The 25023-nt window shown below is 71.6% G+C and overlaps 1 protein-coding gene across 1 annotated transcript; it reads left to right on the top strand.

Moving 5' to 3' along the window:
* Window positions 1-249: 249 nt before the first annotated feature.
* On the top strand, window positions 250-25023 carry EHD2 (EH domain containing 2). The gene is made up of 5 exons (XM_075917986.1): window positions 250-1382; window positions 8002-8099; window positions 16490-16902; window positions 21870-22034; window positions 23051-25023. Exons 1-5 carry the CDS (start codon window positions 985-987, stop codon window positions 23585-23587), a joined length of 1611 nt encoding a protein of 536 aa, XP_075774101.1. The 5' UTR covers window positions 250-984; the 3' UTR covers window positions 23588-25023.

Below are 25023 nucleotides of genomic sequence, written 5' to 3'. Positions count from 1 at the left end.
AGGCCCCGGAGATGTGCAGGCGCCTGGCCCGGCGGGGGGGGGGCTGGTGTCCCGCATGGCGACCCGCCCGGAGCATCCTGTCCAAGTGGCCGGTTTGTGTCCCCGGCGCTGCTCATGCTCCAGTCCCCCGCTGGGGGGCGCCGCAGGCTGCGCTGGGCGAGTCCCCCCCCCCCCCCCCGCAATGTGTTCTCAAGTTCCCCCCGCCCCCTGCTAATGTATGTTAATTTATTCCTCTTCTGCCTTGTGTCATCTGGCAACTCCTTTCCCTCGGCGCCCAGCCCAGCCGCTCCTCAGATGTCCTGCGGGATCTTCTGCAAGTTCGCTGAAGGAATTTTCCTCCTTTCAAAAACAGAATCCTTGTGCTGGCCGGAGCAGGAATCGCCCCCGGAAAGCGACCGCCGCCGCTCTGACCCCAGCCAGCTCCGGCGCCGGCCTCCTCCCTCCTCGCAACTTTTTTGGGGGGCAACGGGGCAGCGAAAAGCCCGTCCCCGACAGCGGCGAAGCAGCCCCCGCCCTGCGCCACACCTCTGAGCCTGGGCTGGGAGCAGCCGCTTGGTCGATTTCAATCGCGCTGCAAAGGCAACGCCGCTTCCCAAATCCGGATCCGGACACCCACCCGCCGCTCTCCCCACAACACGCCCGGCCGGTTTGGAGCGACGGTTCCCACGGAGCTGCCTGATTTCAGGGGCGCCCCTTCGAGCGCTTCCCATTTGGACCGGCGGCTCCCCCGGGGCTCCAGCGCCTTCTCCCTCCCCAGACGCCTGCGGCGCGGCCCGGTTCTGGACGGGTCGGCCTGTGGAGGAGTCGATCTCCCCGTCGGCGCAGCTGGGCTCCTGACGCCGAGTCCCTGCCCTCGGAGAGCCCCGTCGGCCCCACGTGGGGGATCTCGGAGAGCTCTCGCTTAGGGTGCGTGGGTCTCCCAGGGGCACCCCCGCTCCCCGCTGCCGAGCGTCTCCCCGGGGGCGCAGGGCAGGGCTCGGCGAGATGTTCACCTGGATGAAGAAGAACGAGAAGAAGACGCCCGAGGTGATCCACACGGTCACCGAGGGGCTGAAGAACCTCTACAAGAAGAAGCTGCTGCCGGTGGAGGAGTTCTACCGCTTCCACGACTTCCACTCGCCCGCCCTGGAGGACGCCGACTTCGACAACAAGCCCATGGTGCTGGTGGTGGGCCAGTACTCCACGGGGAAGACCACCTTCATCAAGTACCTGCTGGAGCAGGACATCCCGGGCAGCCGCATCGGGCCGGAGCCCACCACCGACTCCTTCATCGCCGTCATGCACGGCGAGAGCGAGGGCATCATCCCGGGCAACGCCCTCATCGTGGACCCCAAGAAACCCTTCCGCAAGCTCAACCCCTTCGGGAACACCTTCCTCAACCGGTGAGTGCGGCCTCGACCCCCGTCTGCCCGCGCGCAGCCCGGCGCGAGCCTCCCGCCACAGCCGCCTGGGCAGCACACAGCGAGCCAGGGCGGCTGGTCCTCCAGCGCCTTCCCATAATGCACCACGGCCACCGCCAACCCGGGCCAGGCTACCACTGCCCGCCGAGGGTGACGGGTCCTCCAGCGCCTTCCCACAATGCACCACGGCCAGCGCCAACCCGGGCCAGGCCACCACTGCCCAGCAAGGGTGACTGGTCCTCCAGTGCCTTCCCACAATGCACCACGGCCAGCGCCAACCCGGGCCAGGCTACCACTGCCCAGCAAGGGTGACGGGTCCTCCAGCGCCTTCCCACAATGCACCACGGCCAGCGCCAACCCGGGCCAGGCCACCACTGCCCAGCAAGGGTGACTGGTCCTCCAGTGCCTTCCCACAATGCACCACGGCCAGCGCCAACCCGGGCCAGGCTACCACTACCCGCCGAGGGTGACGGGTCCTCCAGCGCCTTCCCACAATGCACCATGGCCACCGCCAACCCGGGCCAGGCTACCACTGCCCGCCGAGGGTGACGGGTCCTCCAGCGCCTTCCCACAATGCACCACGGCCAGCGCCAACCCGGGCCAGGCCACCACTGCCCAGCAAGGGTGACTGGTCCTCCAGCGCCTTCCCACAATGCACCACGGCCAGTGCCAACCCGGGCCAGGCTACCACTGCCCGCCGAGGGTGATGGGTCCTCCAGCGCCTTCCCACAATGCACCACGGCCACCGCCAACCCGGGCCAGGCTACCACTGCCCGCCGAGGGTGATGGGTCCTCCAGCGCCTTCCCACAATGCACCACGGCCACCGCCAACTCTGATGCTCTGAGGGCCGCTAGTTGTCTGTTGCCCTCCCCCCGGGACCCTGCCCCCCAGCCTAGCCTTGCCCCTCTGTCTCGGCTCTGGCCCCCTCAGCCTGATAGTAAGGGGGCGGGGCAGGTTCCCGTGTGGCCTAGGGGGTGGGGTGCTTGCCTGGGGAGGACAGGGTGGTGGGTTCAAGTCCTGCCAGTATCATCAGGGTGCCCCTTTTCCCTCCCGCCCCACGGCCATCCTGCCTGCTCCTCGGGCTGCTTTCAGGGCGTCCCCCGGGCGAGGGGCCTCTGGAGCACCCTGCTGTCCTGCCGCCTGGCGTGACGGGCCGTGGTCTGGTCCGACGTGGCACCCAGCTCTTTCTCTCCCCCTCCCCTCTGTCCGGAGCTTAAGCAACGAGACTCTGCTTGGGAGAGAGCTACGGGCCAGCCTGCCCGAGGGGACGCGTCCGCTGACCCCCACGACTTGGACGGGGGCTCATGCCCGGAAGCTCGGGGGCTTACGTCCCTTATTAAACCAAACCCCTGGCGTGTGCGATGAACGGCCTCACGGCCCCCATTCCTCACCCCTGTGCAATTGGCCTTAGATCCTGTAGCAGGGAGTTCCACTGGCTCATGGCAGGCTGCCTGTCCTTTCATTGGTTCAAACAGCTGCCATTCAGAGTCAGGGGCGTCCCGTTGCCCTGGGGACAAGCTGGGGCCCGACCCCCTTGCCTGGCCGCTCAGCGTTTCCCTGCAGCCACCGCTGCTCCCAGCTCCGATCCCTCCAGCCGCTCCCCAGGGCGGAGCCTGGGGCCTCTTCACAGCCCAGCTCCGCCCTGCCCCTCCTCTGCCCTGGGCATCCTGGGGAGGGGAGAGGGCAGCATGTCCCCTCCCGGGGTGGGGATCCTCTGCCCCATCTCTCCCCCCCAGGGCAGACCTCCTGGTCCCAGCCGGGGGAGTCCGGGGCCAAGTTTTGTATGTGTGTACATACATTGTTTGCTGTGTGTACATACAGTGTTCTCTGTCTGTGTACATGAATTGGTGTGTGTGTGTACATACATTGTTGTGCATGTGTGCATGTGAACATACATTGTTCTCTGAGTGTGTACATGCATTGGTGTGTGTGTGTACACATACGTTGTTCTTTTTGTGCGTGTACATATGTTTTGTATGTGTGTACATACATTGTTCGTTGTGTGTACATACAGTGTTCTCTGTCTGTGTACATGAATTGGTGTGTGTGTGTGTACATACATTGTTGTGTGCGTACATGCGTTCCCCGGTGTGTGTGGGGAGCACAGCGTTCCCAGCCCCCGCACAACCCCCCCCCCCATTAGCCTGTGGGTGTGGGGCAGCCGGCCTGCGGGTTCCTGTGACTGAGTTTGGGGCTAAGCCACTGGCCCTGCTGGGGCAGCTTCTCCTCCTGAGCCTCCCCCCAGGCGGAGCTGCTCCTCCAGCGCGCCCCGAAGTGCGGCTGCCTCTGGGGTGGAGCACGGCAGCGCACAACCAGTCCCCTCCTATGGGCCTGCGCCTTTCCCAGATCCAGGGCTGGACCCTGGAGTCCGGGCTCCCAGCACCCCTGCTGTAACCACTAGACCCCACACCCCTCCCTGACCCGAGGGAAGGACCCAGCAGTCTTGCCCCCTCCAGCTCTAACCACTAGACCCCACTTCCCCCCCCCCCCCAGCACCAGGCAGAGAACCCAGGAGTCCTGGCTCCCAGCCCTGCTGCTGTAACCACTAGCCCCCACTCCTTCTGGGAAGTGGACATCCCTTGCCCCATCTGGCTCAGCCCTGCCTTGGCTTCCTGCCCCTGCCGTCCCCTGCCAGCGCCCGCTGGACACAGCTGCTCACTCCCGGCCCTGGGGCCAGCCTGGGACGTGGGATGACAAAGCGGGGGGGGGGGGGGGGGGGCAGCCCCTGCAATGTGCGTCCTGGCTGGCGTGGGGGGGCTCGTGCACAGGGCCCCAGTTCCCACCCCTGTTCCCGGAGCCCAGCCAGGAGCTGAGGAATGCAGGGCCGGGGGGCCAGCCCCCTCCCCGCCCAGCTCCCTGGAAAGAAGGCGTCACAGCCCCAGCTGTGCGGCTGGCAGGGAGCCCCGGCTGGCCTCTTCCCCTGAGACGGCTGGTGGGAGGGGCCCAGGCCTGGCGAGCTCTGTTCAGGCTGGAGCTGGGGGGTGCAGGGGGCACACAGAGTGGGAGGGGAGGGGGCTCGGGGAAAGACCAGATCCCGAGGGTGGTGGGTTCAGGTTCTGGCTTTGTCCAAGATTCACTGGAAATTGCCTCGTGCCTCAATTTTCCTGTCTGCAACATGGGGATAATACATCTATGGGGCACTGCCTGTCACATTGAGTCTGGTGGCGCCCAGCCCCACGGGGCCCTGATCTCAGGGGGGTCTGGGGGGCGCCTGGCCCGATGGGCCCTGATCTCAGGGGGGTCTGGGGGCGCCCGGCCCGACAGGCCCTGATCTCAGGGGGGTCTGGGGGCGCCCGGCCCGACAGGCCCTGATCTCAGGGGGGTCTGGGGGCGCCCGGCCCGACAGGCCCTGATCTCGGGGGGGTCTGGGGGGCGCCCGGCCCGACAGGCCCTGATCTCAGGGGGGTCTGGGGGCGCCCGGCCCCATGGGGCCCTGGTCTCGACCGGGGTTTTCACTTGTCAAAGGTCCCCCCCCCCCCGCTAAAGTGACTTGTGACCGAGCTAACACGCTGCTTTCCGGACACCAGGCCGACACGACCGGGTTCTGCGCTGGGCTGGCGGGTTTGCAGTGGGTTCTGCCCCCGCCCAGGTCACCGCTACGCCCCGGGGCTTAGAGCGGGCCGGGAGCTTGACCCCCGCTGGGAATGAGCCGGAGCCCCCGGCCACGCCCGGCTCAGCGGGGCCTGGCAGGGCTATTTTTAGTGCCGTGTTTCTATGGGACCGGCCCGACTTCCTCCGCCGCGCAGCCTTCGTAAACACGGGCCCTCCCCGCCAGCCCCCCACTCGTGTGCCACGGCCCGGCTTCCTGCTGCTGCCGGGCCCCCCTCGGCCAGGCCGGAGAGCACGGGGCAGCGCCCGAGTCTTCTGCCCGGCCCGGCTCGCTCGGCCCCTCCCGGAGCCCCGCCGGCTGCTGCCTCCTGCGCCCTCCTCCTCTCCCCTCTCCCCTCCCGCCAGGCCCCCTCTGCCCTGCAGCCTCTGGCTGGTGCCACGGCCCACGCTGGCACCCTGCCCTGCAAGCGCCCGCAGGCCACACGGGCAGACGGAGACTGTTTCCCACAGGCGTGAGATCAGGGCCCGTCGGGCCGGGAGCCCCCAGACCCCCCCGAGATCAGGGCCTGTCGGGCCGGGCACCCCCAGACCCCCCCGAGATCAGGGCCCGTCGGGCCGGCACCCCCCAGACCCCCCCGAGATCAGGGCCCGTCGGGCCGGGCGCCCCCAGACCCCCCCGAGATCAGGGCCCGTCGGGCCGGGCGCCCCCAGACCCCCCCGAGATCAGGGCCCGTCGGGCCGGGAGCCCCCAGACCCCCCCGAGATCAGGGCCTGTCGGGCCAGGCACCCCCAGACCCCCCCGAGATCAGGGCCCGTCGGGCCGGGCGCCCCCAGACCCCCCCGAGATCAGGGCCTGTCGGGCCGGGCGCCCCCAGACCCCCCCGAGATCAGGGCCCGTCGGGCCTGGTGCCCCCAGACCCCCCCGAGATCAGGGCCCGTCGGGCCGGGCGCCCCCAGACCCCCCCGAGATCAGGGCCTGTCGGGCCGGGCGCTCCCCAGACCCCCCCGAGATCAGGGCCCGTCGGGCCGGGCACCCCCAGACCCCCCCGAGATCAGGGCCCCGTCGGGCCAGGCACCCCCCAGACCCCCCCGAGATCAGGGCCCGTCGGGCCAGGCGCCCCCCAGACCCCCCCGAGATCAGGGCCCGTCGGGCCAGGCACCCCCCAGACCCCCCCGAGATCAGGGCCCGTCGGGCCAGGCACCCCCCAGACCCCCCCCGAGATCAGGGCCCCGTCGGGCCGGGCGCCCCCAGACCCCCCCCCGAGATCAGGGCCCGTCGGGCCAGGCGCCCCCAGACCCCCCCGAGATCAGGGCCCGTCGGGCCGGGCGCCCCCAGACCCCCCCGAGATCAGGGCCTGTCGGGCCGGGCGCTCCCCAGACCCCCCCGAGATCAGGGCCCGTCAGGCCGGGCACCCCCAGACCCCCCCGAGATCAGGGCCCCGTCGGGCCAGGCACCCCCAGACCCCCCCGAGATCAGGGCCCCGTCGGGCCAGGCACCCCCAGACCCCCCCGAGATCAGGGCCCCGTCGGGCCGGGCGCCCCCAGACCCCCCCCCGAGATCAGGGCCCGTCGGGCCGGGCGCCCCCAGACCCCCCCGAGATCAGGGCCCGTCGGGCCGGGCGCCCCCAGACCCCCCCGAGATCAGGGCCCGTCGGGCCGGGCGCCCCCAGACCCCCCCGAGATCAGGGCCCGTCAGGCCGGGCGCCCCCAGGCCCCCCCCCCGAGATCAGGGCCCGTCGGGCCGGGCACCCCCAGACCCCCCCGAGATCAGGGCCCGTCGGGCCGGGCGCCCCCAGACCCCCCCGAGATCAGGGCCTGTCGGGCCGGGCGCTCCCCAGACCCCCCCGAGATCAGGGCCCGTCAGGCCGGGCACCCCCAGACCCCCCCGAGATCAGGGCCCCGTCGGGCCAGGCACCCCCAGACCCCCCCGAGATCAGGGCCCCGTCGGGCCAGGCACCCCCAGACCCCCCCGAGATCAGGGCCCCGTCGGGCCGGGCGCCCCCAGACCCCCCCCCGAGATCAGGGCCCGTCGGGCCGGGCGCCCCCAGACCCCCCCGAGATCAGGGCCCGTCGGGCCGGGCGCCCCCAGACCCCCCCGAGATCAGGGCCCGTCAGGCCGGGCGCCCCCAGGCCCCCCCCCCGAGATCAGGGCCCGTCGGGCCGGGCACCCCCAGACCCCCCCGAGATCAGGGCCCGTCGGGCCGGGCGCCCCCAGACCCCCCCGAGATCAGGGCCCGTCGGGCCGGGCGCTCCCCAGACCCCCCCGAGATCAGGGCCCGTCAGGCCGGGCACCCCCAGACCCCCCCGAGATCAGGGCCCCGTCGGGCCAGGCACCCCCAGACCCCCCCGAGATCAGGGCCCCGTCGGGCCAGGCACCCCCAGACCCCCCCCCGAGATCAGGGCCCGTCGGGCCGGGCGCCCCCAGACCCCCCCGAGATCAGGGCCCGTCGGGCCGGGCGCCCCCAGACCCCCCCGAGATCAGGGCCCGTCGGGCCGGGCGCCCCCAGACCCCCCCGAGATCAGGGCCCGTCAGGCCGGGCGCCCCCAGGCCCCCCCCCCGAGATCAGGGCCCGTCGGGCCGGGCACCCCCAGACCCCCCCGAGATCAGGGCCCGTCGGGCCTGGTGCCCCCAGACCTCCCCGAGATCAGGGCCCGTCGGGCCGGGCGCTCCCCAGACCCCCCCGAGATCAGGGCCCGTCGGGCCAGGCGCACCCAGACCCCCCTGAGATCAGGGCCTGTCGGGCCGGGCACCCCCAGACCCCCCCCGAGATCAGGGCCCGTCGGGCCGGGCGCCCCCAGACCCCCCCCGAGATCAGGGCCCTGGGGCCAGCGCTGCCCGGTGAGACGGCTCGGGCCTGGCAGTCCCAGTGTGACCAGACAAGGGCAGGGAGGGGACGTGGGGAGCAGCAGGGCGGAGACTGGCCCAGATCACAGGTCAGTGTCAGAGCCACACGTGGGATCCTGGCTCTGCGGGTGGGGCCCAAGCCACTAGGCCGCGCTGCCCCTCTACTGGCTGACATGCGGCTCATCCCTGCCCCCCTCTCCTGCCAGGTTCCAGTGCGCCCAGCTGCCCAACCAAGTCCTGGAGAGCATCAGCCTCATCGACACCCCGGGCATCCTGTCGGGAGCCAAGCAGCGCGTGAGCCGGGGTAAGGCGGGAGACTGGCTCGGTGACTTGGGGTCAGTGGCACGTGGGGCGCAGGAGCCAGCCGGTCCGGCCAGGACTCCTGGGCTCTGGCGCAGGGAGGGCAGTGGGGGCTAGTGGGTAGAGCAAGGCGGGCTGGGAGTTCTGTGGTGAAGCCCTTTGGACGTGTGTGTCTCCGTGCACCTCCGGCACCAGGGCCCGGTCACTGCCGAGCGGCGCGTGCCCCGGTCCCGCCCTGCCGAGCCCACACTTGGCTCTGGGGCCTGTTGCTACAGGAGCCAGGTCTGGGCCGGGGCATTTTTTCGCCGTGAGTCATCGTCCCAGGGTGAAACCAGCCCGTGTTGTAAGAATGTGCTTGGACGCCCGGTTAGTGCGTGTCAGTTTGGGCATGTGTCTCCCGGGGACAAGGCGTACACCACGTGTGTGAGCACACGCCCATCGGCAAGGGTGTTTGCACACTCACAGGGCTGTGCGTGTACATCTGCATTTATGTGCATGCACGTGCCCGTGCGACGCACAGGGTGAGTGCCGGTGCTTGTGTGATGTAGTGTGTGCATTTACGTGCAGGGTGGGGTATTGTGTGTGCTCTAACCACTAGGCTCCCTCCCCCTCCCAGAGCCAGGGCAAGACCCCAGCAGTCCTGGCTCCTAGCCCTGTTTTTGGACCATAAAACCTTGCTTTGATTATTATCTTCACCACCCTCCAGCAGCTGCCTTCCACCCCCGAGGTGGCTGCATTTCAGTCCTGCCTGAGGGCCAGCAGAGAGGAGGGGTCACTTCTCAGGGCTGTGTGTAAACAGGGCCTGTGCCCCACCCCAGAGCTGGCTGCATCCCAGGACCGGGAGAGGGGTCCCTGTTACAGCCCTCGTGCCCCACCCCAGAGCTGGCTGCATCCCAGGACCGGGAGAGGGGTCCCTGTTACAGCCCTCGTGCCCCACCCCAGAGCTGGCTGCATCCCAGGACCGGGAGGGGGTCCCTGTTACAGCCCTCGTGCCCCACCCCAGAGCTGGCTGCATCCCAGGACCGGGAGGGGGTCCCTGTTACAGCCCTCGTGCCCCACCCCAGAGCTGGCTGCATCCCAGGACTGGGAGAGGGTCCCTGTTACAGCCCTCGTGCCCCACCCCAGAGCTGGCTGCATCCCAGGACCGGGAGAGGGGTCCTTGTTACAGCCCTCGTGCCCCACCCCAGAGCTGGCTGCATCCCAGGACCGGGAGAGGGGTCCCTGTTACAGCCCTCGTGCCCCACCCCAGAGCTGGCTGCATCCCAGGACTGGGAGAGGGGTCCCTGTTACAGCCCTCGTGCCCCACCCCAGAGCTGGCTGCATCCCAGGACCGGGAGAGGGGTCCCTGTTACAGCCCTCGTGCCCCACCCCAGAGCTGGCTGCATCCCAGGACCGAGAGAGGGGTCCCTGTTACAACCCTCGTGTCCCACCCCAGAGCTGGCTGCATCCCAGGACCGGGAGAGGGGTCCCTGTTACAGCCCTCGTGCCCCACCCCAGAGCTGGCTGCATCCCAGGACCGAGAGAGGGGTCCCTGTTACAACCCTCGTGTCCCACCCCAGAGCTGGCTGCATCCCAGGACCGGGAGAGGGGTCCTTGTTACAGCCCTCGTGCCCCACCCCAGAGCTGGCTGCATCCCAGGACCGGGAGAGGGGTCCCTGTTACAGCCCTCGTGTCCCACCCCAGAGCTGGCTGCATCCCAGGACCGGGAGAGGGGTCCTTGTTACAGCCCTCGTGCCCCACCCCAGAGCTGGCTGCATCCCAGGACCGGGAGAGGGGTCCCTGTTACAGCCCTCGTGCCCCACCCCAGAGCTGGCTGCATCCCAGCAGCCGGGCGCAGGCCCGCTGTCAGTTTCTCAGCGCGCCCAGGCGCTCCTGGCAGCCCAGTCTGGGAGGGCCCCGGCCCTGCAGGAATGCGCCGCCAGCTGGGGGATCCCTGCCTGGAGGAACGGGGTGGGGGAGCGGCTGGGCTTTTCCCAAGTCTCCTGGGGCTTCCCCCCGCTCAGTCGCCATGGGGTCCTGCCAAGGGCGAGGGGCTCCCGGGGCCCGGTGAGGCAGCGGGAGGGGGCCCCGGCTGCTGGTACCAGGTGTCCCCGGGCGGCTCTGTGGCGCGGCAGCCCAAGGCCTGCAGGGAATCCAGGCCGGGGCGGTTCGGTGACCATCCTGCTGGGCTCAGGGCGCCCGGGGCTCTACTGCCGGCCGGGGGGCTAGTGCAGGGCCCGGGACACAGCCGGGGAGGAAGGGCTGGCGGGGGCGGGGAGCCCCTGGCCGGGGAGGGGCAGGGTGACTGGAAAGCTCCAGGCCCTGCTTTGCGCCTCCCCCCAGCCCTTCCCAGGACCCCTGGCAGCCCAGCCAAGCCCTGGGGGTTTCTCCGTCCCCGCAGTGGGGCCCGGCTGGCTCGGCCTCGGATCGGCCTCGCGGCTTCCTTTTTTGGTGCGTCCCAGACACAGCGCCTGGCACGGCCGAGCTGGATCGAGGGCCGGAGGGGCGGGGGCTGGCTGGGGTCCAGCGGCGTCCGCAGCCAGGCCCTGGGGCTCCGGGGAGATCGGAGACACGGCTGCCCTCAGCGCCCCCTTCCACGGCACCCCCCGCTCAGCACCCCCCGATCGACAGCATCCCCCCGCTCAGCGCCCCCCGATCGACAGCATCCCCCCGCTCAGCACCCCCGATCGACAGCATCCCCCCGCTCAGCGCCCCCGATCGACAGCATCCCCCGCTCAGCACCCCCTTCCACGGCACCCCCCGCTCAGCGCCCCCGATCGACAGCATCCCCCCGCTCAGCACCCCCTTCCACGGCACCCCCCGCTCAGCGCCCCCCGATCGACAGCATCCCCCCGCTCAGCGCCCCCTTCCACGGCACCCCCGCTCAGCGCCCCCAATCGACAGCATCCCCCCGCTCAGCGCCCCCCAATCAACAGCATCCCCCCGCTCAGCGCCCCTTCCACGGCACCCCCCGCTCAGCACCCCCCAATCAACAGCATCCCCCAATCAACAGCATCCCCCCGCTCAGCACCCCCAATCAAAAGCATCCCCCCGCTCAGTGCCCCCCGATCGACAGCATCCCCCCGCTCAGCACCCCCTTCCACGGCACCCCCGCTCAGCGCCCCCCGATCGACAGCATCCCCCCGCTCAGCGCCCCCTTCCACAGCACCCCCCGCTCAGCACCCCCTTCCACGGCACCCCCCGCTCAGCGCCCCCGATCGACAGCATCCCCCCGCTCAGCACCCCCTTCCACGGCACCCCCCGCTCAGCACCCCCTTCCACGGCACCCCCCGCTCAGCGCCCCCCGATCGACAGCATCCCCCCGCTCAGCGCCCCCTTCCACAGCACCCCCCGCTCAGCACCCCCTTCCACGGCACCCCCCGCTCAGCGCCCCCCGATCGACAGCATCCCCCCGCTCAGCGCCCCCTTCCACGGCACCCCCCGCTCAGCGCCCCCGATCGACAGCATCCCCCCGCTCAGCGCCCCCTTCCACGGCACCCCCCGCTCAGCGCCCCCTGATCGACAGCATCCCCCCGCTCAGCGCCCCCCGATCGACAGCATCCCCCCGCTCAGCGCCCCCTTCCACGGCACCCCCCGCTCAGCACCCCCCGATCGACAGCATCCCCCCGCTCAGCGCCCCCTTCCACAGCACCCCCCGCTCAGCGCCCCCCGATCGACAGCATCCCCCCGCTCAGCGCCCCCTTCCACGGCACCCCCCGCTCAGCGCCCCCTGATCGACAGCATCCCCCCGCTCAGCGCCCCCTTCCACAGCACCCCCCGCTCAGTGCCCCCCGATCGACAGCATCCCCCCGCTCAGCGCCCCCTTCCACGGCACCCCCGCTCAGCGCCCCCTGATCGACAGCATCCCCCGCTCAGCCCCCCCGATCGACAGCATCCCCCGCTCAGCGCCCCTTCCACGGCACCCCCCCGCTCAGCGCCCCCCGATCGACAGCATCCCCCCGCTCAGCGCCCCCCGATCGACAGCATCCCCCTGCTCAGCGCCCCCCGATCGACAGCATCCCCCCGCTCAGCGCCCCCTTCCACGGCACCCCCCGCTCAGCGCCCCCCGATCGACAGCATCCCCCTGCTCAGCGCCCCCCGATCGACAGCATCCCCCTGCTCAGCGCCCCCTTCCACGGCACCCCCCGCTCAGCGCCCCTGATCGACAGCATCCCCCCGCTCAGCCCCCCCGATCGACAGCATCCCCCCGCTCAGCGCCCCTTCCACGGCACCCCCCGCTCAGCGCCCCCCGATCGACAGCCTCCCCCCGCTCAGCGCCCCCGATCGACAGCATCCCCCCGCTCAGTGCCCCCCGATCGACAGCATCCCCCTGCTCAGCGCCCCCTTCCACGGCACCCCCCGCTCAGCACCCCCCGATCGACAGCATCCCCCCGCTCAGCACCCCCTTCCACGGCACCCCCCGCTCAGCGCCCCCGATCGACAGCATCCCCCCGCTCAGCACCCCCTTCCACGGCACCCCCCGCTCAGCGCCCCCGATCGACAGCATCCCCCCGCTCAGCACCCCCTTCCACGGCACCCCCCGCTCAGCGCCCCCGATCGACAGCATCCCCCTGCTCAGCGCCCCCCGATCGACAGCATCCCCCCGCTCAGCGCCCCCTTCCACGGCACCCCCCGCTCAGCGCCCCCCGATCGACAGCATCCCCCTGCTCAGCACCCCCCGATCGACAGCATCCCCCCGCTCAGCGCCCCCTTCCACGGCACCCCCCGCTCAGCGCCCCCGATCGACAGCATCCCCCGCTCAGCACCCCCTTCCACGGCACCCCCCGCTCAGCGCCCCCGATCGACAGCATCCCCCCGCTCAGCACCCCCTTCCACGGCACCCCCCGCTCAGCGCCCCCGATCGACAGCATCCCCCTGCTCAGCGCCCCCGATCGACAGCATCCCCCTGCTCAGCGCCCCCCGATCGACAGCATCCCCCTGCTCAGCGCCCCCCGATCGACAGCATCCCCCCGCTCAGCGCCCCTTCCACGGCACCCCCCGCTCAGCACCCCCCGATCGACAGCATCCCCCTGCTCAGCGCCCCCCGATCGACAGCATCCCCCCGCTCAGCGCCCCTTCCACGGCACCCCCCGCTCAGCGCCCCCCGATCGACAGCATCCCCCTGCTCAGCGCCCCCTTCCACGGCACCCCCCGCTCAGCGCCCCCTTCCACGGCACCCCCCACTCTGCGCCCCCTTCCACAGCACCCCCCGCTCAGCGCCCCCCGATCGACAGCATCCCCCCGCTCAGCGCCCCTTCCACGGCACCCCCCGCTCAGCGCCCCCCGATCGACAGCATCCCCCTGCTCAGCGCCCCCTTCCACGGCACCCCCCGCTCAGCGCCCCCTTCCACGGCACCCCCCGCTCAGCGCCCCCGATCGACAGCATCCCCCTGCTCAGCGCCCCTTCCACGGCACCCCCCGCTCAGCACCCCCCGATCGACAGCATCCCCCCGCTCAGCGCCCCCTTCCATGGCACCCCCCGCTCAGCGCCCCCCGATCGACAGCATCCCCCTGCTCAGCACCCCCCGATCGACAGCATCCCCCCGCTCAGCGCCCCTTCCACGGCACCCCCCGCTCAGCACCCCCCGATCGACAGCATCCCCCTGCTCAGCGCCCCCTTCCACGGCACCCCCCGCTCAGCGCCCCCGATCGACAGCATCCCCCTGCTCAGCGCCCCTTCCACGGCACCCCCCGCTCAGCATCCCCCAATCAACAGCATCCCCCCGCTCAGTGCCCCCCGCTCAGCGCCCCCCGATCGACAGCATCCCCCCGCTCAGCGCCCCCTTCCACGGCACCCCCCGCTCAGCACCCCCCGATCGACAGCATCCCCCCGCTCAGCGCCCCCTTCCACGGCACCCCCCGCTCAGCACCCCCCGATCGACAGCATCCCCCCGCTCAGCGCCCCCTTCCACGGCACCCCCCGCTCAGCGCCCCCCGATCGACAGCATCCCCCCGCTCAGCGCCCCCTTCCACAGCACCCCCCGCTCAGCACCCCCCGATCGACAGCATCCCCCCGCTCAGCGCCCCCGATCGACAGCATCCCCCCGCTCAGCGCCCCCGATCGACAGCATCCCCCCGCTCAGCGCCCCCTTCCACGGCACCCCCCGCTCAGCACCCCCCGATCGACAGCATCCCCCCGCTCAGCACCCCCCGATCGACAGCATCCCCCCGCTCAGCGCCCCCTTCCACGGCACCCCCCGCTCAGCGCCCCCCGATCGACAGCATCCCCCCGCTCAGCACCCCCTTCCACGGCACCCCCCGCTCAGCGCCCCCGATCGACAGCATCCCCCCGCTCAGCGCCCCCCAATCAACAGCATCCCCCCGCTCAGCGCCCCTTCCACAGCACCCCCCGCTCAGCACCCCCCGATCGACAGCATCCCCCCGCTCAGCGCCCCCGATCGACAGCATCCCCCCGCTCAGCGCCCCCTTCCACGGCACCCCCCGCTCAGCGCCCCCTGCTCAGTGCTGCCTCTGGGAAGGGGGGGCAAGGCAAGAGCTTCCTGTGGCAGAGCCCTCCCCCTCCCCACGCCTGGCAGGGAAGGCCCCCAGCCCTGTGCTGGGGGGGAGTATCGGGGTTGGGGAGAAAGGGGCAGGGCTGGGCCTGGGGCAAAGGGGCTGGGCAGTGGGGGGCAGGAGAGGGCTGTGCTGATTGTGGGTATGGGCCACAGAGCTGGGGCCAGGGCCGGCGCGGGGCAGGGGCGGGGCAGGGCCGGCGGGGGGCAGGACGAGGCCGGCGGGGCAGGACGAGGCCGACGGGGCAGGACGAGGCCGGCAGGGCAGGACGCGGCCGACGGGGGGCAGGACGAGGCCGACGGGGCAGGACGAGGCCGGCAGGGCAGGACGAGGCCGACGGGGCAGGACGAGGCCGGCAGGGCAGGACGCGGCCGACGGGGGGCAGGACGAGGCCGACGGGGCAGGACGAGGCCGGCAGGGCAGGACGAGGCCGACAGGGGGCAGGACGCGGCCGACGGGGCAGGACGAGGCCGGCAGGGCAGGACGAGGCCGACGGGGCAGGACGAGGCCGGCGGGGCAGGACGAGGCCGACGGGGGGCAGGACGAGGCCGGCGGGGCAGGACGAGGCCGACGGGGGGCAGGACGAGGCCGGCGGGGCAGGACGAGGCCGACGGGGGGCAGGACGAGGCCGACGGGGGGCAGGACGAGGCCGACGGGGCAGGACGAGGCCGACAGGGGGCAGGACGAGGCAGGGCCGACGGGGCAGGACGAGGCAGGGCCGACGGGGCAGGACGAGGCAGGGCCGACAGGGGGCAGGACGAGGCAGGGCCGACGGGGCAGGACGAGGCAGGGCCGACAGGGGGCAGGGCGAGGCAGGGCCGACGGGGCAGGGCGGGGCAGGGCCGACGGGGCAGGACGAGGCGGGGCCGACAGGGGGCAGGACGAGGCAGGGCCGACAGGGGGCAGGACGAGGCGGGGCCGACGGGGCAGGGCGAGGCGGGGCCGACGGGGCAGGACGAGGAAGGGCCGACAGGGGGCAGGGCGAGGCGGGGCCGACGGGGGGCAGGGCGAGGCAGGGCCGACGGGGCAGGACGAGGAAGGGCCGACAGGGGGCAGGGCGAGGCGGGGCCGACAGGGGGCAGGGCGAGGCAGGGCCGACAGGGGGCAGGGCGAGGCAGGGCCGACAGGGGGCAGGACGAGGCAGGGCCGACGGGGCAGGGCGAGGCAGGGCCGACGGGGCAGGGCGGGGCAGGGCCGACGGGGCAGGACGAGGCAGGGCCGACAGGGGGCAGGGCGAGGCAGGGCCGACGGGGCAGGGCGGGGCAGGGCCGACGGGGCAGGACGAGGCGGGGCCGACAGGGGGCAGGACGAGGCAGGGCCGACAGGGGGCAGGACGAGGCAGGGCCGACAGGGGGCAGGACGAGGCGGGGCCGACGGGGCAGGGCGAGGCGGGGCCGACGGGGCAGGACGAGGAAGGGCCGACAGGGGGCAGGGCGAGGCGGGGCCGACGGGGGGCAGGGCGAGGCAGGGCCGACGGGGCAGGACGAGGAAGGGCCGACAGGGGGCAGGGCGAGGCGGGGCCGACAGGGGGCAGGGCGAGGCAGGACCGACAGGGGGCAGGGCGAGGCAGGGCCGACAGGGGGCAGGACGAGGCAGGGCCGACGGGGCAGGGCGAGGCAGGGCCGATGGGGCAGGGCGAGGCGGGGCCGACAGGGGGCAGGACGAGGCAGGGCCGGCGCGGGGCAGGACGAGGCCGACAGGGGGCAGGACGAGGCCGACAGGGGGCAGGACGAGGCAGGGCCGACGGGGGGCAGGGCGAGGCGGGGCCAACAGGGGGCAGGACGAGGCCGACAGGGGGCAGGACGAGGCGGGGCCGACGGGGGGCAGGACGAGGCGGGGCCGACAGGGGGCAGGACGAGGCAGCGCCCCGCCCGCCCTGAGCGCCCCGTGCCCGGCCCGCAGGCTACGACTTCCCGGCGGTGCTGCAGTGGTTCGCGGAGCGCGTGGACCGCATCGTCCTGCTCTTCGACGCCCACAAGCTGGAGATCTCGGACGAGTTCTCGGGGGCCATCCGGGCGCTGAAGGGCAACGAGGACAAGATCCGGGTGGTGCTGAACAAGGCCGACATGGTGGAGACGCAGCAGCTGATGCGGGTCTACGGGGCCCTGATGTGGTCGCTGGGCAAGGTGTTCAACACGCCCGAGGTGCTGCGCGTCTTCATCGGCTCCTTCTGGGCCCAGCCGCTGCTGGTGGCCGACAACCGGCGCCTCTTCGAGCTGGAGGAGCAGGACCTGTTCCAGGACATCCAGAACCTGCCCCGCAACGCCGCCCTGCGCAAGCTCAACGACCTGGTCAAGAGAGCCCGGCTGGTCAGGGTGAGCCGCGCGGGGCCCGGGGCAGGCAGCCGGCAGCCCCCCGCCCCCAGGAGCCACCCGGCCCGGCTCTCTCCCTGGCTCTGGGAGGGGAGCGGGGTCTAGTGGTTAGAGCGGGCTGGAGGGGGCCAGGACTCTGGGGCTCTCTCCCTGGCTCTGGGAGGGGAGCGGGGTCTAGTGGTTAGAGCGGGCTGGAGGGGGCCAGGACTCCGGTGCTCTCTCCCTGGCTCTGGGAGGGGAGTGGGGTCTAGTGGTTAGAGCGGACTGGAGGGGGCCAGGACTCTGGGGCTCTCTCCCTGGCTCTGGGAGGGGAGCGGGGTCTAGTGGTTAGAGCGGGCTGGAGGGGGCCAGGACTCCGGGGCTCTCTCCCTGGCTCTGGGAGGGGAGCGGGGTCTAGTGGTTAGAGCGGGCTGGAGGGGGCCAGGACTCCGGTGCTCTCTCCCTGGCTCTGGGAGGGGAGTGGGGTCTAGTGGTTAGAGCGGACTGGAGGGGGCCAGGACTCTGGGGCTCTCTCCCTGGCTCTGGGAGGGGAGCGGGGTCTAGTGGTTAGAGCGGGCTGGAGGGGGCCAGGACTCCGGGGCTCTCTCCCTGGCTCTGGGAGGGGAGTGGGGTCTAGTGGTTAGAGCCGGCTGGAGGGGGCCAGGACTCTGGGGCTCTCTCCCTGGCTCTGGGAGGGGAGTAGGGTCTAGTGGTTAGAGCGGGCTGGAGGGGGCCAGGACTCCTGGGCTCTCTCCCTGGCTCTGGGAGGGGAGTGGGGTCTAGTGGTTAGAGCGGGCTGGAGGGGACCAGGACTCCGGGGCTCTCTCCCTGGCTCTGGGAGGGGAGCGGGGTCTAGTGGTTAGAGCAGGCTGGAGGGCGCCAGGACTCTGGGGCTCTCTCCCTGGCTCTGGGAGGGGAGCGGGGTCTATTGGTTAGAGCGGGCTGGAGGGCGCCAGGACTCTGGGGCTCTCTCCCTGGCTCTGGGAGGGGAGCGGGGTCTAGTGGTTAGAGCGGACTGGAGGGGGCCAGGACTCTGGGGCTCTCTCCCTGGCTCTGGGAGGGGAGTGGGGTCTAGTGGTTAGAGCGGGCTGGAGGGGGCCAGGACTCCTGGGCTCTCTCCCTGGCTCTGGGAGGGGAGTGGGGTCTAGTGGTTAGAGCGGGCTGGAGGGGACCAGGACTCCAGGGCTCTCTCCCTGGCTCTGGGAGGGGAGCGGGGTCTAGTGGTTAGAGCGGGCTGGAGGGCGCCAGGACTCTGGGGCTCTCTCCCTGGCTCTGGGAGGGGAGCGGGGTCTATTGGTTAGAGCGGGCTGGAGGGCGCCAGGACTCTGGGGCTCTCTCCCTGGCTCTGGGAGGGGAGCGGGGTCTAGTGGTTAGAGCAGGCTGGAGGGGGCCAGGACTCTGGGGCTCTCTCCCTGGCTCTGGGAGGGGAGCGGGGTCTATTGGTTAGAGCGGGCTGGAGGGCGCCAGGACTCTGGGGCTCTCTCCCTGGCTCTGGGAGGGGAGCGGGGTCTATTGGTTAGAGCGGGCTGGAGGGGGCCAGGACTCCGGTGCTCTCTCCCTGGCTCTGGGAGGGGAGCGGGGTCTAGTGGTTAGAGCGGGCTGGAGGGGGCCAGGACTCCGGGGCTCTCTCCCTGGCTCTGGGAGGGGAGTGGGGTCTAGTGGTTAGAGCAGGCTGGAGGGGGCCAGGACTCCGGTGCTCTCTCCCTGGCTCTGGGAGGGGAGCGGGGTCTATTGGTTAGAGCGGGCTGGAGGGCGCCAGGACTCTGGGGCTCTCTCCCTGGCTCTGGGAGGGGAGCGGGGTCTATTGGTTAGAGCGGGCTGGAGGGGGCCAGGACTCCGGTGCTCTCTCCCTGGCTCTGGGAGGGGAGTGGGGTCTAGTGGTTAGAGCGGGCTGGAGGGGGCCAGGACTCCGGGGCTCTCTCCCTGGCTCTGGGAGGGGAGTGGGGTCTAGTGGTTAGAGCGGGCTGGAGGGGGCCAGGACTCCGGGGCTCTCTCCCTGGCTCTGGGAGGGGAGTGGGGTCTAGTGGTTAGAGCGGGCTGGAGGGGGCCAGGACTCCGGGGCTCTCTCCCTGGCTCTGGGAGGGGAGTGGGGTCTAGTGGTTAGAGCGGGCTGGAGGGGGCCAGGACTCCGGGGCTCTCTCCCTGGCTCTGGGAGGGGAGTGGGGTCTAGTGGTTAGAGCGGGCTGGAGGGGGCCAGGACTCCGGGGCTCTCTGCCTTGCAGGGTGGGGGGAGATCTAGCATCAGAGACCCCCGGCTGCGCGGTTCGGGCCTTACAGTCTCGTGTAGCTGGTGGGCCCCATGGGCCGCGCCCCCCCCATGCATTTGGGGAGGTCTCCAAGGGCGGGTGTCAGGGCTGTGACCCTTGGGCAGCAGCTGGCTTCCCCCCCCCACCTGGCCGTCCTGCCCTGAACAATGGCCTGTCCCCGGGGGTCAGGGCTGCAGGCCCCGCGCCCCACATCCTGCGCCTGGCTTCCTCATTAAAGGCTTCAGCCGCTGTGAGCGAGGCCTGGCCCCGCCCCCCCACGCCCCCCCTGCCCTGTCAGGAACCCCCCATGGGACTCCCCCCTCCCGTCAGGCAAGGGAAACGGGGACCCCCCCCCGGGCAGTGCCTGGGAAATGCCTGTGTCCCTAACAGCTTCTAACCCGGCGCCTCCATTTGGGGGGCAGCCCCCCCCAGGGCTGCCCCCTCCCCCCCCCAGGCCTGGAGCCCCCTCCCCCCCCCAGTTCTTGCTTCAGCCAGAGCGGGCAGGGGGCCCTGGGACCAGAGGGCAGAACAGCGCCCCTGGAGGGGGGAGGCCCCGGGTCAGGGCAGCCCCCCTGGAGGGGGGAGGCCCCGGGTCAGGGCAGCGCCCCCTGGAGGGGCGAGGCCCCGGGTCAGGGCAGCGCCCCCTGGAGGGGGGAGGCCCCGGGTCAGGACAGCGCCCCCTGGAGGGGAAAGGCCCCGGGTCAGGGCAGCCCCCCTGGAGGGGGGAGGCCCCGGGTCAGGGCAGCGCCCCCTGGAGGGGGGAGGCCCCGGGTCAGGGCAGCGCCCCCTGGAGGGGGGAGGCCCCGGGTCAGGGCAGCGCCCCTGGAGGGGGGAGGCCCCGGGTCAGGGCAGCGCCCCTGGAGGGGGGAGGCCCCGGGTCATGGCAGCGCCCCAGGAGGGGGGAGGCCCCGGGTCAGGGCAGCGCCCCAGGAGGGGGGAGGCCCCGGGTCAGGGCAGCGCCCCCTGGAGGGGGGAGGCCCCGGGTCAGGGCAGCGCCCCCTGGAGGGGGGAGGCCCCGGGTCAGGGCAGCGCCCCCTGGAGGGGGGAGGCCCCGGGTCAGGGCAGCGCCCCCTGGAGGGGCGAGGCCCCGGGTCAGGGCATCGCCCCCTGGAGGGGGGAGGCCCCGGGTCAGGGCAGCGCCCCAGGAGGGGGGAGGCCCCGGGTCAGGGCAGCGCCCCCTGGAGGGGGGAGGCCCCAGGTCAGGGCAGCGCCCCAGGAGGGGGGAGGCCCCGGGTCAGGGCAGCGCCCCTGGAGGGTCCTCAATCCCCAGCCAGCCCCCCCACTCCCATCCTAAGAGGCTTTTGGAGCCGCCTGGGCGACGCTGCGGAGGAGTTTTAACGAGGCTCCTGCATGGCCCGAGAGGAAGCGGCAGATTGGCTCTCGCTGCCTCTTTCCCTCGCGCGCGGCCTTATCTTTTCCTGCCACCTGCTGCGCCGGCTCCCCGGGGCCCTTTGTGCGGCCCGGGCTCCCGAGTGGCAATTTCCTCCCGGCCACGGCCGGAGCCAGGGAACAGAACGTCCATGGCACAGCCGCCGAGACTTTCCACAGCCGGCCGCCAAGCCGGGACATCCCGCCCCTCAGCCCCGGGGCTCGCCCAGGGCAGGGCTGGCAGGGGCCAGCGTCCCATGGAGCTGAGAGCTTTGTCTGCCCCACCCCCCGTAACACAGCGGGGAAACTGAGGCCCAAAGGGGCTGAGTCACTTTCCTAAGAGTCACAGGAAGCTGGGCGGGTGCCGCCCCCGGCTGAGATCAGGTCCGGTTGTTCCAGGCACTCACCAACCAACTAGAGAGTGAGTTGGGAAACTGAGGCACGGAGCGGGACAGTGACTTGCCCTTGGTGGCCCAGCAGAGGCAGGAGTCCTGAGCCCCACCCCCCGGCTTGTGGCCACTAATTTGTGTGGGTTCGGCTTTCGAGCGGCCCTCTGAGAAGGCAGGACCCTGGGTGCCCCATACTCACCCTCGGGGCTGGAGGGGTTGTCTGCAGCTCCCTGCAGCCCCTGACCCTCTCCCATGGGTGGGGTCCGCTTCCTCACCCCCCAGCCTCTCCCAGGCGTTGGGGCGCAGAATATCCTGGCCCCCCCTCGCTCTGTAGCGGGAAGGCAGCTCAAGGCAGGGCCGGGGCCGTGAGGCGCAGAACGCAGGGGCTGGCGTGTGGATGGGGTAGGGCCAGGCCCATGCAGTGAAGTGGTTAGTGCAAGAGTCCCTCTGCCTGCCCAGAGCTCACAGGCTACGCTCACCCCCGGCACGTTAGACAAGCGAGTTGGATTTGCCTTGTTAAATCCATCCCGTATCAATCAGACCCTCATGACTACCCCCCGCCTGGCCCTGAAACCCCCCTGCTCTACCCACTAGACCCCACTGCCCTCCCAAGGCAGGGGGGCAGGACCATGGCCCGGAGCCATGGAAGGAGCTGGGTTGGATTAGCCTGGGACAGAGGGAGGGGGAGCCAGAGCAGCTCCCTGCCCCGACCAACCTCTGCCCCAGACGGAGCCTTCCGGCCGAGCCAGCAAGGCTCAGGGTCAGTGCTGGGCCGGGCGGGCGGCAGGAAGAGCACGTTGGCCGGGAGCTGGCAGGGCCCAGGGGTGCCCCAGGGGAGCCATGCTGGGTGGGCAGTGGGGGAGGGTGATGCCAGGCTGGGAGGAGGGGAAGAGGCTGGGGGTGGCCATGCTGGGCTGTGGGGGCGGGGAGGAAGGGGTGGGCTGTGGGGGAGGGGCCCCAGTGCCCAGCTGACCCCTCGGCCCCCCAGGTCCACGCCCACATCATCAGTCACCTGAAGAAGGAGATGCCCTCGGTGTTCGGGAAGGACACCAAGAAGAAGCACCTGATCGCCAAGCTGCCCGTCATCTTCGCCAAGATCCAGCTGGAGCATCACATCTCGCCCGGTGACTTCCCCGACTGCGCCAAGATGCAGGTGAGAGCCGGCCCCGCGCCACAGCGCCCCCTACAGCCGGCCCCGCGCCACAGCCCCCCCTACAGCCGGCCCCGCGCCACAGCGCCCCCTACAGCCGGCCTCGCGCCACAGCGCCCCCTACAGCCGGCCCCGCGTCACAGCCACCCCTACAGCCGGCCCCGCGCCACAGCGCTCCCTACAGCCGGCCCCGCGCCACAGCCACCTCTACAGCCGGCCCCGTGCCACAGCGCCCCTACAGCCGGCCCCGCGCCACAGCGCCCCCTATAGCCGGCCCCGCGCCACAGCCCCCCCTACAGCCGGCCTCGCGCCACAGCGCCCCCTACAGCCGGCCCCGCGTCACAGCCACCCCTACAGCCGGCCCCGCGCCACAGCGCCCCCTACAGCCGGCCCCGCGCCACAGCCACCTCTACAGCCGGCCCCGTGCCACAGCGCCCCTACAGCCGGCCCCGCGCCACAGCGCCCCCTATAGCCGGCCCCGTGCCGCAGCACCCCTAGTGCCCCCTACAGCTGGCCCTGCACCACAGCACCCTCTACATCTGGCCCCACACCACAGTGCCCCCTACTGTCGCAGGTGTGTGACTATGCTTGACTGCTGCATGTGTGGGGACTGACAGGCCAAGCTCAGCTGTGAGCAGGGGTGCCAGGCCAGTCTGGGCCTTGAGGTGCCAGACTGGACAATGTGGGAATTGCCAGGCTGGGCCAAGTTGGGCCATGGGGAGTGGGGTGCTGGGCGGGGGGGAGGAGTGCCAGGCCGGGCCGTAGGGAGTAGGTGCTAGGTTGGGCCATAGGGAGGGGTGCCCGGTCGGGCCGTAGGGAGGGGTGCCAGGCCGGGCCGTAGGGAGGGGCGCCAGGCCAGGCGGTGGGGGGGGCACCACGCTGGGTGGTGGGGGGGCGCCAGGCCGGGCCGTGGGTAGGGGCGCCAGCCCGGGCGGTGGGGAGGGCGCCAGGCCGGGCGGTGGGGGGGCGCCAGGCCGGGCCATGCAGAGCGGGTGCCAGACCGGCCGTGCCGCCCCTAGGAGCTGCTGATGGTGCACGACTTCACCAAGTTCCACGGGCTGAAGCCGCGGCTGCTGGAGGCGCTGGACGAGATGCTGACGAGCGACATCGCCAAGCTGATGCCGCTGCTGCGCCAGGAGGAGCTGGAGACGCTGGAGGGCGGGGTGCAGGGCGGGGCCTTCGAGGGCTCCCGCGGCGGCCCCTTCGTGGAGGGCCTGGCCGAGGGGGCGGACGAGGGGGCGGACGAGGAGGGCTGGGTGGTGACCAAGGACAAGCCCAAGTACGACGAGATCTTCTACACGCTGGCGCCCATGGACGGGAAGCTGAGCGGCACCAAGGCCAAGAGCTGGATGGTCACCACCAAGCTGCCCAACTCGGTGCTGGGCCGCATCTGGAAGCTGAGCGACGTGGACCGGGACGGGATGCTGGACGATGAGGAGTTCGCCCTGGCCAGCCACCTCATCGAGGTCAAGCTGGAGGGGCACGGGCTGCCCGCCGACCTGCCCCGCCACCTGGTGCCGCCCTCCAAGCGCAGGCAGAAGGGCTCGGCCGAGTAGACGGGCCCCGGCCCCGCCCTGTGCCCCCGGGAAACGCCCCTCCCCCGCCCGAGCTCCCGGGAAACGCCCCTCCCCCGCCCCGGCCGAGCTCCCCGGGAAACGCCCCTCCCCCGCCCTGTGCCCCCGGGAAACGCCCCTCCCCCGCCCCGGCCGAGCTCCCCGGGAAACGCCCCTCCCCTGCCCTGTGCCCCCGGGAAATGCCCCTCCCCTGCCCTGTACCCCCGGGAAACGCCCCGCCCCGGCCGAGCTCCCCGGGAAACGCCCCTCCCCCGCCCTGTGCCCCCGGGAAACGCCCCTCCCCCGCCTTGTGCCCCCGGGATATGCCCCTCCCCCGCCCCGGGCCTGGCTGAGCTCCCCGGGAAATGCCCCTCCCTCACCCCATGCCAGGCCGAGCGGGATGGGGCCTTCATAGAATCATAGGACTGGAAGGGACCTCGAGAGGTCATCGAGTCCAGCCCCCCGCCCTCAAGGCAGGACCAAGCTCCGTCTACACCATCCCTGACAGATGTCTATCTAACCTGTTCTTAAATATCTCCAGAGAGGGAGATTCCACCACCTCCCTGGGCAATTTATTCCAATATTTGACCACCCTGACAGTTAGGAATTTTTTCCTAATGTCCAATCTAAACCTCCCCTGCTGCACTTTAAGCCCATTACTCCTTGTCCTGTCCTCAGAAACCAAGAGGAACAAATTTTCTCCTTCCTCCTTGTGACACCCTTTTAGATATTTGAAAGCCGCTCTCATGTCCCCCCTTAATCTTCTTTTTTCCAAACTAAACAAGCCCAGTTCATGAAGCCTGGCTTCATAGGTCATGTTCTCTAGACCTTTAATCATTCTTGTCGCTCTTCTCTGGACCCTTTCCAATTTCTCCACATCTTTCTTGAAATGTGGCGCCCAGAACTGGACACAGTACTCCAGCTGAGGCCTAACTAGCACAGAGTAGAGCGGCAGAATGACTTCACGAGTTCATTTGTTCAAGTGGGAACAAATGGCCCCTGCGAGCCAGGCCCAGCCCCAGGCCCATGGCTGGCTGGGAGGGTCCTGTCCCCAGCGCGGGGGCAGATCGGCGGCGTGGCCAGGGCCGAACTAGAGCAGCCCTGCGGCCCCTCTGTGTTACGCCAGCCCCTCCCCCACCGCCTATCCAATTGCACCGGGGGGGCACCAGAGAATCAGGCCCTCCACTCCCCGTCCCTGGGGCAGGCAGTAGCTGTGGGACTGGGGGGTGCTCCCCACCACCCCTCCTCTCTCCGAGGCCAGCCTAGGAGCCTCGGGAGCCCCGGCCAATGTGGCTGGGAATCGGCCCGACCCTCCGACACCTCGAGGGGGCTTTTCCACGCAGTCGAACTGGCCAGCCCCGTGAGCGTCTGTCCGCCGCCTCCTCCATCCCGGCCTGTGTCCGTCTCCGTCCTGCTGCAATAAAGAGATCTCGCCTCCA

The sequence above is a fragment of the Pelodiscus sinensis genome, unplaced genomic scaffold (genome assembly GCF_049634645.1).
Source record: "Pelodiscus sinensis isolate JC-2024 unplaced genomic scaffold, ASM4963464v1 ctg82, whole genome shotgun sequence".
NCBI classification, from domain to species: domain Eukaryota; kingdom Metazoa; phylum Chordata; order Testudines; family Trionychidae; genus Pelodiscus; species Pelodiscus sinensis.
The sequence above is the reverse complement of the archived record's forward strand: the minus strand, read 5'-3'. Positions and strand labels throughout refer to the sequence as shown.

Bases quoted from the DNA above. Each gene is read 5' to 3' on its own strand.
- EHD2 (XM_075917986.1), top strand. From the start codon at position 985: ATGTTCACCTGGATGAAGAAGAACGAGAAGAAGACGCCCGAGGTGATC. The intron at 8,100-16,489 runs GTAAGGCGGGAG...CCCGGCCCGCAG, and splicing joins CAAGCAGCGCGTGAGCCGGG to GCTACGACTTCCCGGCGGTG. The intron at 16,903-21,869 runs GTGAGCCGCGCG...TCGGCCCCCCAG, and splicing joins AGAGAGCCCGGCTGGTCAGG to GTCCACGCCCACATCATCAG.